Source organism: Callithrix jacchus, chromosome 1, assembly GCF_049354715.1.
Source record: "Callithrix jacchus isolate 240 chromosome 1, calJac240_pri, whole genome shotgun sequence".
Lineage (NCBI taxonomy): Eukaryota > Metazoa > Chordata > Mammalia > Primates > Cebidae > Callithrix > Callithrix jacchus.
Window position 1 is genome coordinate 83,891,995 of NC_133502.1, and position 11,237 is coordinate 83,903,231.

Here is an 11,237-nt window from a genome sequence, read left to right on the forward strand (position 1 = left end):
CTGTGCAGTAGGAGGGCACAGGCTGCTGGGGGTTCTGCAGTGGAAGGACACAGGTTGGTGGGTGCTCTGTGTAGTGGGAGGGCACAGGCTGGTCGGGGCTCTGCAGTGGGAGGACACAGGATGGTGGGAGCTCTTCCATCAGCACTGGATGCTGGGCCTAGGAGCAGGGTTCTGGGCAGACAGTGCAGCCCCCACCAGAGCCTTCTCCCCGCACTGAAAAGTCACTGCCTGCCCAGCACCCAGGTCGGGCCATGATCCCAGCCTTATCACTCATACTTTGAACTGAGGTTCTGAACCCAGGCCGTGGCACTTATAATGCAGGGTGGACGTGACTTTCTGTAGAAAAGGACCCTTGACTCCAATGAAATTCTTGCAGAAGTGGATGACTCCATCCCTTTCCCCAAGAAAAATAAAACTGCACCAGTCAGTCTAGGCAGAGGCAGAGTAGCTCTTTTACTGACAGTCTGTGCAAATCTCAGGATGTCTGCAGATATGTTTTGGGGGTGACATTTGTAGGTATTCTGAGGTTGTCCTCCCATGGTTTTGGGGATATTCTCTGGAGGCAAGACCCATAAAGATCCTCAAAATTTGGAAAGTGGGCCAGGTGCAGTGGCTCACACCTGTAATCCCAGCAATTTGGGAGGCTGAGGTGAATCACGAGGTCAGGAGTTCGAGACCACCCTGACCAACATAGTGAAACCCTGTCTCTAGTAAAAATACAGAAAATTAGCTGGGCATGGTGGCAGTCACCTGTAATCCCAGCTACTTGGGAGGCTGAGGCAGAATTGCTTGAACCTGGAAGGTGGAGACTACAGTGAGCCAAAATTGTGCTATTGCACTCCAACTTGGGCAACAGATCAAGACTCTATCTCAAAAAAAAAACATAAAGAGGCCCACAGTTCCTAAGAAGATGTGGGGGTCCTGGTTGTTGTAAAGATAGGCTGTGGCCCCTCACAGCTCCAGAGCAGGGCTACCTTCCTCTCCAACCCAACCCAAGATGCTCCAGGGCAGCAGGGCACAGGCTTTCAGGGCCACCCATTCCCAGCCCCACCTGGCCTTTGCTGTCTGCAGTACCCAGGCCACTGCCCCCAAGAGTCCTACAGGCTGTCAGGGAGGGAGATGGGGGGATCCTGTGGGAGGTGACTCACCCAAGAGCCCCCACCAGGAGGTGGTAGAGCTCCCCAGGGGTCTGGCTCTGAAGCCCAGCTCTGACCTCTGGGCCACACGTTGTGTGTGAAGCTGAGGAATTGCACAGACAGATGCCCCTGCTCACCCTTCCACTGTGCCAGCTCTGCTGAACCCACTGCCTCTGTCCTGCTCCAGGTGAAGCTGTCAGACTTCGGGTTCTGTGCCCAGGTGAGCAAAGAAGTGCCCCGGAGGAAGTCGCTGGTCGACAAACCTTACTGGACGGCCCCAGAGCTCATCTCCCACCTTCCCTACAGGCCAGAAGTGAGCCCTGGGGTGGCTTGGAGTTGTCCTGCTGTCATCAGCTCTAGTCCACCTGCAGTGCCAGCGGGAGGTGGGGCTCAGCCTGTGGAGTCATTGCTGGGAATGGTGCTCTGGATGAGGAGGTACTGCAGACATGTGTATGTTCATTCATTCATTCTTTTTTTTCCTTTCATTTTGAAATGGAGTCTCACTCTGTTGCCCAGGCTGGAGTGCAGTGGTGTAATCTTGGCTCACTGCAAGCTCTGCCTCCCTGGGTTCAAGTGATTCTCCTGCCTCAGCCTCCTAAGTAGCTGGGATTACAGGTGCCCGCAACCATGCCAAGCTAATTTTTGTATTTTTAGTAGAGATGGGGTTTCATTCTGTTGGCCAGGCTGATCTCCAGCTCCTGACCTCAGGTGATCTTCCTGCCTTGGCCTCCCAAAGTGCTGGGATTACAACCATGAGCCACTGCTTCCAACCTTGGCTCTGATTTCTGAGTGATGTCTTCAGGCAGGCCGCTTTCTCTTTGTGGGAGCAGAGCCCACCCCAGCAGTTATGGGAAATGTCACCTGCCTATGGACTCGCCTCTTTCCCTGGCTGTTTTGGGTAAAGTCCTCAGCTTGGCTTATAAAGCCTGAGCAGGTGCACACTGCCTTGCCTTAGATAGGATAAAGCAAGAACTGAGCCCACCCTAGATCCTAAGGCACTGAGCTTGATGGAGCCCAGAGTTCCCTCCAGGCCGCTTCCTTCACAGATCTTTGAAGCTGAGGTCCAGAGGAAGCGGGGGCAGATCATGGGTGTGCTCCAGGTAAAGAGGGCTGATCTTGGGGCTGGGGTTACAAGGCTCCTCTCCTGCAACCTCTAGGGCCCTAGAGCCAGGGAGGATGAGAGACCGGAGGCCTTTAGTTCAACCCTGGGGCTGGACGAGAGGCTCAGCCTGTGCTGCATCCTGAAGCTGTTCTGGCCAGTCTGAGCCATGGCCCCTTTAAGAGGCGGTAGTGCTTCAGCTTGAGGCAAGGGATGCTGCCAGCGTGCATGCCCTATGGAAGCAGAGACTGCGTGCTTCCTGCAAGGATTCTGCAGGAACCGAGCCTCGGCTGGAGGGAGTCCACAGAGGCCATGGCACCATGGTGGGAAGGAGTCCTCAGAGGCCACAGCATGGCTGGAGGAAGTCAGCAGAAGCAGTGGCACAGTCAGAGGGAGTTTTTTCAGAGAAGCCACCATGGCTTCCATGTGATGATGGAAGAGGAGGAGGAGGCAGGTCTTTGCAGTAAGTGGTGAAAACTTGTACCCCACTGGGAACCCTCCAGACCTCCCTGCTCCTTCTCCATGGCTCCCTGCTTTCCAGCCCTGACTTCTTTGTGGGCATTTGGGCCCCAGTCATATGCATGGGGGTGGTTGTGGGGTGCTTGCCATGGCAGCATCCACAACCCGTTTTGCCTGGAAGGCTATGCCCTTGTCTGACCCACATCCAGCATCTAGGAGTGCACAGACCCTGAGCCATGGTGAAGCCCAGGACCTGGGTCTCTCCAAGCCCCACAGCCCTCCGAGCTGGGGTATCCTAATTTTCATTTCCACCTACAGTGTTTGAGTTTCCCCCTTTTCGAAAACCACAGGTACATTTCTACTTTTTTTTTAACAGACTGATTCCGGCTGTGTCACCCAGGCTGGAGTGCAGTGCCAGTCTCAGTTCACTGCAACCTTCACCTCCTGGCTTGAGGCAATTCTGTCTCAGCCTCCTGAGTACCTGGGACTACAGATACCCACCACAATGATGCCAGGCTAATATTTGTATTTTTAGTAGAGATAGGGTTTCACCATATTGGTCAGGCTGGTTTCAAACTCCTGACCTCAGGTAATCCACCCAAGTAGGCCTCCCAAAGTGCTGGGATTACAGGTGTGAGTCACCTTGCCTGGCAAGTTAGTTTCCTAATGAATCGTTAATTTTGAGAACCTAATCTCTTATCTGTTGTTTGACTTTATGTCTGCAGAATTGTCTGGTCAGGTTCTAGATTGGATTCTTCTGCTACTTTGTAGTGTTTTTTGTGTACCCATTGGTCTTGCCATTTCAGATTCTTCTGAGTACGTGGGCCCACATGCTCTGAGCTGGCTTAGAGAAGGAGGAGTAGTCGCCCACCACCCATTCTGGAGGTTGGAGCCTGCAGTATCGCCTTGCCTCGCTGTTTTGGTTGGTGGCAGTGACTGAGACTACAGCACAACTGGAAAGGTAAAATGATGGTGGGATAGGTTCTCCATCTTGGCCTGCACAGCCTGAGGCATAGGGGACAGTTTTGGGGTGCCCTGCCATGGGCAGTGGGCACTATCCAGGGTGTCACTGTGGGTGTTGTAGGGGCTGGTGGGGGGTTATTTGAGGTGCCACTGCCCATGGATGGGAGAGGGTTGGGGGCCCTTTCTTGGGGTGTGCTGCCCATTGCTTGGGGCTGGGATGGGTTCTGTCCTAAGCAGTACTGCCAGCAGCAGTGGGGGCATTTTCTGGGCACTATCTGGGGATGTACTGTCCTAGGTGGGGGGTGAGTTGGAAGAGCTATCAGGTGCTGCAATGCCCTTGTCAGGGATGGGTTTGTGGCACTATGGGGTGCAACACTGCCAGCAGTGAGGGGTGGGTTGGGGGTTCTATCAGGTGTTACATTGCCCCCAGTGGTTTGGGGGTGTGATATCCAGGACATCATTGCCTGTGCCTGGGAGTGGGTTGGGGGCACTATCCAAGGCTGCATTGCCCACATGAAGAGTGGGTTGGGGGCACTATCTGATACTGCAGTGCTGGTGATAGAGTATGGGTTAGGGTTACTATAGGGTGCTACACTGCTGGTGGCAGGGAGTGGGGGTGTTTAAAGGTGCCATGGAGACTACACTGAGACAGAGGTGGGGGAGCTTGTTGGGAGAGCTGCACAGGGTTGGACTGCCCATGGAGCGGGGTAGAGGGTTGGTGGGGGAACTCTTGGGGCCAGATACTCAGCCTGAGTTGGGGAGAGGTGGCGAGTGGGTTGGGTGCTCTCAGGGATCTGTGCTGCCTGGCAAAGAGTGGGTGAGTGTGCTATTCCGGGCTGCATTGATTATGACAGGGGCAGGTTGGGTGCACTATCAGGCTACCCAAGCTATCCATGGTGGTACTTCACAAGGTGGAGAGGGAGTTTGGAGTGCTATCCATGGAGGCACTGCCCAAGGCAGGGAGTTGGTTGGGGGAAGTATCCAGTGCTGCACTGTTCCCAACAGAGAGTGGGTTAGGGCACTCACTGTTCAGTGTTGCAGTGCCAGCAGTGGGGGGTGGTTTGGGGGCCATATAGGTGCATCACTGCCTGCAGTGGGGGTCTGGTTGGGGATGCTAACTGTGGCTACACTGCCCACTGCAGGGAGTCAGTTTGGGTGCTATCCTGGGCTGTGCTGCCCATGCAGGGGGTTGGTTTGCAGGTGCCATCGAGTGCTGCAGTATCTAAGGCAGGGGCAGGTTAGGGGCTGCCATCACATGCTATGCTGCTGGTGGTGGGGTATGGGTTGTTGGCACTATCCTGGGGCTACACTGCCGGTGAAAGCAGGTTAGGGGCTCTGTCGGAAGCTGCACTGCTGGTGTTAGGTGATGGAGGTTTTAGTGACAGCAGTGGTCTCTCAGCGAGGAGTGGTCCTCTTCTCCTCAGACTCTAAATTCTAAAGGACCATCTCCTCCTGCATGGTGGGCACACGTTTATGTGAAAATCCTGATCACAGCAGGGCACCCAGACCCATCATGATTCCTAGACCTGAGCCCACACATTCTGTGTTGCAGAGACTGCCAAGAATGCCCAGAGAAGCAGTGGCAGACACCATGGGGTGACAGGGCCCTGTGGGTTGAGGTCTCAGGAATGGCATCCAGCACTTTGGTGGGGAGGGCTGGCTGTGACTGAGTTTCTGCTGCTACTGCTTCCCGAGCACAGCCTGGGTGGTCCCAGTGGTTCCTGTGGAGTGGGAAGCCCAGGCACCATGGTGTTTCCAGTCTCCACTCCCTAGCCAGTTTGAACCAAAAATAGATGCTGTGGACTTTGGAGGGTGGGTGTGAGTGCCTTCACTGAAATTGGCCTGTGCCACTCAGTGGCCAGCAGGGCAAGGTGGGGGTCTAAAGCTACCACTCTCTGTGTCCTCTTCTAGGCTTTTCTGGCTTTGCCCATCTAGCTGCTCTATGCCAGGAGAAGGAAGAGCCATCTGCTTCATGCTGGAGGCTGAAGCCCATGGCACCACAGCTCGCCTCGCTGCAGTGGGTGGCAGCGATGGAGACCACAGAGTGCAGGAGAGGTAGGAGCATGGCTGGCTGCCACCAGGGCAGGGACAGAGTGCGGAGGTGACCAGGTGGCAGCCTCTGAGGTGGCCTTGGGCCCTGGGTCCCCCACTGCTGGTTATGGCAGGCAGAGCTGAGGTTGCCACTGCTTCTGCCGTGCCATGTGCAGGTGGCAGCTGCAGTTGAGCCTGCAGCAGAGGGTGGCAGTGCATGTCCCAGACCTGAGTGAGGCCTGAGGGTTGTGGAATACCCCCCTCCCACCCTAGGATCTGCTCCTCCTTGGTGGCTCCCTGAGTGCTGGGCCACGGGTCTCAACACTGTGCCAGCACTAAAATGGGGCTGAGTGCCACTTCCCGCACTCCAGCAGCTGGAGCTTCACTGCCTCTGTTAGGGCCACAGTGGCGTCTGGTCCCTGGTTTTGTGCTGCTGGCTGCCATGTGCATGTCCAGGGTTGCCACTGCTGCTGATGTGCATCTGCAAGGGGTGGCTGCAGTTGGCTGGCAGGGCTAGTCCCAGAACACCCGAGGGCTGTCCAGCAGACTGCCCTCCCAGCCTAGGGCACCTCTTTCTTGGCTGATGCACAGATTGATGGGTCACTGGGTCACTGGGTGCTCTGCAGCCGCTGGATCCTTGAGGCCAACTGGCTGGTTTCTGCTTTACTGCAGCAGCAGGGCTCACTGACTATGTGAGGAGCCACAGAGGCTTCTGGCACTGGGATCCTCACTGCGGTTGAGCCGGCAGGCAGTGTCGGGGTTTATCACTGTGGCTGCTGCATAGCCATTTGCAGGTGGCAGCTGCAGCTAAGCCCAAGGCAGAGGCTGGCTCTAGATGGCCCAAGAATTGCCCAGTGTACCGCCTAGAGTCCATCTTCCTTGCCCCTGCCCAGAGTGTGGGATCTGGGTGCTGGATGCTGTGCAGCCTCGAGGGTGGGGCTGAGTGCTGGTTCCCACCCTCTTTCTGTTCCTTTTTGACCCTGGTCCAGGGAGCTAGTTGTGGGCGCTGGGTACCCTGCAGCCAATGGGATGGGTCTGGGTGCCCAGTTCTAGTCCTCCTCCTGCTGTGAAGCCCAATTTAGGCACCACAGCAGGGTCTGGCCCTTGGGTCCGCATTGCCAGTGGAAGTGGGCAGGATCAGGGATTGCCACTACTGCTGCCACATGCCATCTGTAAGTGGCAGGTGCAGCAGAATGCATGGGAGGCTGCAGGGCTGGTTTCAGACAGCCTGGGGGTCGCCCAAGGCACCTCCCCCCACCCTAAGATCCATGCTTCCTTTGTTCAAGCCCAGAGTGTAGGATTGCAGGCTCTGGGCCCACTGCAGCCCCCAGGATGAGGCTGAGCACCACTTTCCGCCCCCTTGCAGCTGTGCCATCGACCACATAAATTAGGCGCCATGATGACATCTGGCCCTGGGTTCACTCCTGCTGGTAGGGGAGGACAGGGGCAGGGGTTGCCACCAATACTGACTTGCACCATTTCCAGGTAGCAGCTGTCGCTGAGACCATGGCAGATTCTGGTGGGGCTGCTCCCTGAGAGCATGAGGATCATGGAGTATACCACCATCCCACCCTAGGGTCCACTTTTCCTTAGCTCTGGCTTAGAGCACAGGTCTGCAGGTGCTGGGCACTGTGCAGCCAGAGTTGTGACTGAGCACCTCCTGCCCTCCCGTACCTGCAGGCTGACTGTGGCAGTATCTGGTCCTAGGTTCTATGGTACTGGTGCCAGTGTCCAGGATTGCCACTGCTGCTGCCCCATGCATGTACAGCAATAGTCTAATAGCTGAGCCAGCTACTGAGTGCATGACAGAATTGGTAGTGTAGCCAGTGTGGATAGGCTACACAAAGGGAGATTCACGGCCCCAGGTGGGGCACTTTGGATCGTGTAAGTTTTTTATCACTCTCCTTGGAATGGCATGCAAATGAAAACTGAATGTTTTGTTTCTGGAATTTTCCATCTGATATTTTTGGGATGTACACAGGGAACTGAAACTGTGGAAAGCTACACTGTGGGTAATGGGAACGACTGTGCCTCTTAGTTTTTATATTAGTTTTCTATGGTTGCTGTAGTTGATTATCACTCACTTAGTCACTTGATATAATATGGTTTATCTTTAAGTTCTGGAGGTCTGAGTTTGAAATACATCTTACTGGGATAAAATCAGGATATTATCAGGGCTACATTTCTTTGGAGATTCTGGGGTAGAATCTAGTTCCTTGCTTTGTCCAACTTCTGTAGAGGCTGCCTGCGTTCCTTAGCTCATAGTCCCTCTTCCATCTTCAAAGGCAACAGTGTAGCATCTTCATATCTCTCTCCTGACTCTCCTACCTTCCTCTTCCATCTTTTGTTTTTCCTCAAGACAGGGTCTTACTCTTTTCTCCAGGTTGGGGTGCAGTGGCATGATTATGGCTCACTGCAGCCTTGACCAACCTGGGCTCATGTGATCCTCCCACTTTAGCCTCCCACGTAGGAAGAAGTACAGGTGTGTGCTCCCACTCCCAGTTAATTATTATTACTATATTGTATATATTGTAGAGACAGGGTTTTGCCATGTTGCCCAGGCTCTTTTTTAAAAAATATTTTTTAAATTTTACATTAAGTTTTGGGGTACATGGATGTGCAGAACATGCAGGTTTTTACACAGGTATACATGTGCCATGGTGGTTTGCTGCAGGTGTCAACCTGTCATCTAGGTTTTAAGCCCTACATGCTTTAGGTATTTATCCTAATGCTCTCCCTCCCCTTTCCCCCTACCCGACAGGCCTCAGTGTGAGATGTTCCACTCCCTGTGGCCATGTGTTCTCATTGTGCAACTCCCAGTTACAAATGAGAACATGCAGTATTTGGTTTTCTGTTCCTGTGTTAGTTTGCTGAGAATAATGGTTTCCAGCTTCATCCATGTCCTGGTAAAAGACATGAACTCATTCTTTTTTATGGCTACATAGTATTTCATGGTGTATATGTGCTGTATTTTCTGGAACCCAAAGGCTGGGAAGGCAGATTCTCACTCAATTTCCACCTTTTCCACTGACTTCTCTTCCCTCTGCCATCTTTTTCCTTTCCTTCTATTCTCTGGAGAAAATAGGTCTGCAGCAGCCACTGAACTTTGTCTTACTTTGTGTTCTACTCTTGGTCTCACTTCCTTTCTTTCTCCTTCCACCTTGCCTGGCTGATTTTTCATCTCATCCCCTTGAGAAGGCTTTTTGACATCCTTAAAAATGTTCTCAAAAATGAATTTCTGCTTACGGTTTAAATGGATGCCATTGTCAGCAGGGGTCAGTGATGACCCACACTTTTCCTACACTCCTTCTCTTTGCTCTCTGGATCCCACATTTGATTCTGTTTTCTCCCACTTCCTCAGTCTGTCGGGTAGTCCTGGCCTGCCCTGATCTCTACCACATGAATGGAGGGAAAGTTAAGCCATTCTTCCTTGCTTTCCAGTGAGCCAGCAGGTGGACCTTCAGACCTTCCTGCCACTGTGGGCATCCAGAAAACTTTTGGGGTGTGTTGCCATGGAGACAATGGAGTTATTTATTGTACTACCTTCCTTAGACTTTCTTATGCAACCTGCCTTCTTTCCTGGATTGCTGTGATGCTGCAGGGAGGTTTCTTAAATTAATCTTGTCAAAATAGCCTTCAAACTTTTGGAGCAGGAATTTCTTTTTAATCTTACAAGACACAAACTGTTGAAGGGAAGAATTAGGAACAAAGACAAAGCAGGGGAACTAGAGAGAACTTGGAGCGCATTTAGAGAAAAGCACAGAAATGATTCTTGGGTTGGAAAATAGCACAGATAAGTGGTGAGAGGAATGGGGATCGTTTAATTGAGACAGAGAGGCTGACAGGTGACCTAGTCACCTGTCTTCTAGTTTGTGGAGAGTTAGCACAGGGAGACTGGCTTCCCATTACCAGGGAAGAAAAGACACTGACAGTGGGAGGTAATGGAGCCTGAGGCTGAGGAAGAACTTCTAATCACATTGTCTGTTAATTATAGCAAGGAAAGGTGGATCACAAACTTCATGGAGTAGTCTTCCCAGACAAGAGCAGCACTGGGATGGAGGTAGGGCTTTCTGTGAGTCATCCAGTGCAGAGCTTCCTGATCACTTGTCCTCAGATAGTAGCAAGATGGCTGCCTCAGCATCTCCAGGGACACGTGATAAAAATAAAATTTTCTGGGCCCCACCCTGGTCTTAGTATAGTTTAGAATTTCTGGGAGGAAAGTCTAGGTGTATTCTTATACATCCCCACCCCTGGAGAAATGTAGAACTAACTAATGGAGAACCAAGAGGCTGGTGATGTGGAGAAAGAGGAAACACCTCCCCCACATCCCTCTGATGTTCCCTGTAGTATCTTGCTAGTGCTTCCACTGCCCATGAGCTGCTCCAGAGCCCAGGCCACACCTGCCCTGGTGACTCTGTTCAGCATCCTTGCTGGGCCACTTGGAATGAACCCTGGGGCATCAAAGCTGCCCTACAGCTCTGAAGAACCTCTCTGTCTCTCCTTAATCACAAGGGTGATGGGGAAAATGCTTATTCCACATTTTTGTTCTAAACTTCACTGGCCATCGCTGAAGTCTTAGGTGGCTGTTCTGTGGAGTTTTCCAATGTCAAAGGGTCTCTCAGACACTGCCCCAAAGGGGCTAAATGGAGTGAGCCTGGGAGTCGAGAGATGGTATCTCTCTTGAGCTTGAGTAGGCTATTTTACCTCTCCCCATCACAGTTTCTTTCTCTGGTAAAGGAGGCACCTAGCATGGACAATCTCTAAGTTGTTCCAGCTTTACCTTTCTGTCTCTACTGGCTGTTTGAAGAATTGCAATGCTTGAAAAGTATAAAGTCATAGATTCACTGTAATATTTTATATTGAAATATTTTTAAATCAGTGTTTTTTTCTTTATATAACTTATTTTGGGGATGTTGGGAAGGATAAGGGAAAATACACGAATACACCCAACTCCAGGGAGCTCAGCTTGAGTGTTCGCCTGCCGTTCACCATGCACGACCATGCAAAAGCTCTCTCATCACTTGGTGGCAGCAAACCAAACTACACATGCTATTCTTTGGCCTCAGGACAGTTTTTTGTATGTTTTAAATGTGTAGCTTGGAATCAATGAATAGTGTTCATGGGAACACTAGGAAGATTGTGGGGCTGGACTCATTATTTCACACATTTACTTGCTTGTTTTCTGCTGAATTCAAGATTGCAGTGATGCTTCAGAAAAAAAAGCTCCAATGTCAATTATTAATTTTGCTTGTAAGCTTTTGGGACCAGCCACACTCTGGCACTTAAAAAATAATAATGAAATGTTAGTATAAGAAAAATTGCTAGCTGCCTATCCCAACCCTCTGTCTTAGTAACTAAACCTAATTTGAGGCACATTGCTACCTACAGAATGATAGTAGATTTTTCAGTCTCCTGTATGGCCAGGTAAGCTGTGGACAATGATAGAAATAAATCACTATAAGCTATCATTTAAGAAAGTCTCTTTTCCTTTCTTCCTTCCTCTCTTCATTTCTCTTTCCTTCCCTTCTATCTCCCTCCCTTCTTCCCAG

At 51.8% G+C, this 11,237-nt stretch overlaps 1 protein-coding gene across 10 annotated transcripts in view; it reads left to right on the forward strand.

The window, feature by feature from the left end:
• Positions 1-11,237, forward strand: part of LOC144579193 (serine/threonine-protein kinase PAK 4-like) — a 180,649-nt gene that overhangs the window by 89,982 nt on the left and 79,430 nt on the right. For 6 of the 10 annotated variants that reach the window (XM_078348520.1, XM_078348522.1, XM_078348519.1 and 3 more), the window contains 2 exons: positions 1,324-3,655; positions 5,569-5,712. In XM_078348520.1, the coding sequence (XP_078204646.1) occupies positions 1,324-1,713 (390 nt within the window). In that variant the 3' untranslated portion in view covers positions 1,714-3,655; positions 5,569-5,712. The remainder of the gene's footprint in view (positions 1-1,323; positions 3,656-5,568; positions 5,713-11,237) is intronic. The other 4 variants (XM_078348541.1, XM_078348535.1, XM_078348544.1 and 1 more) reach the window with 2 other exon arrangements.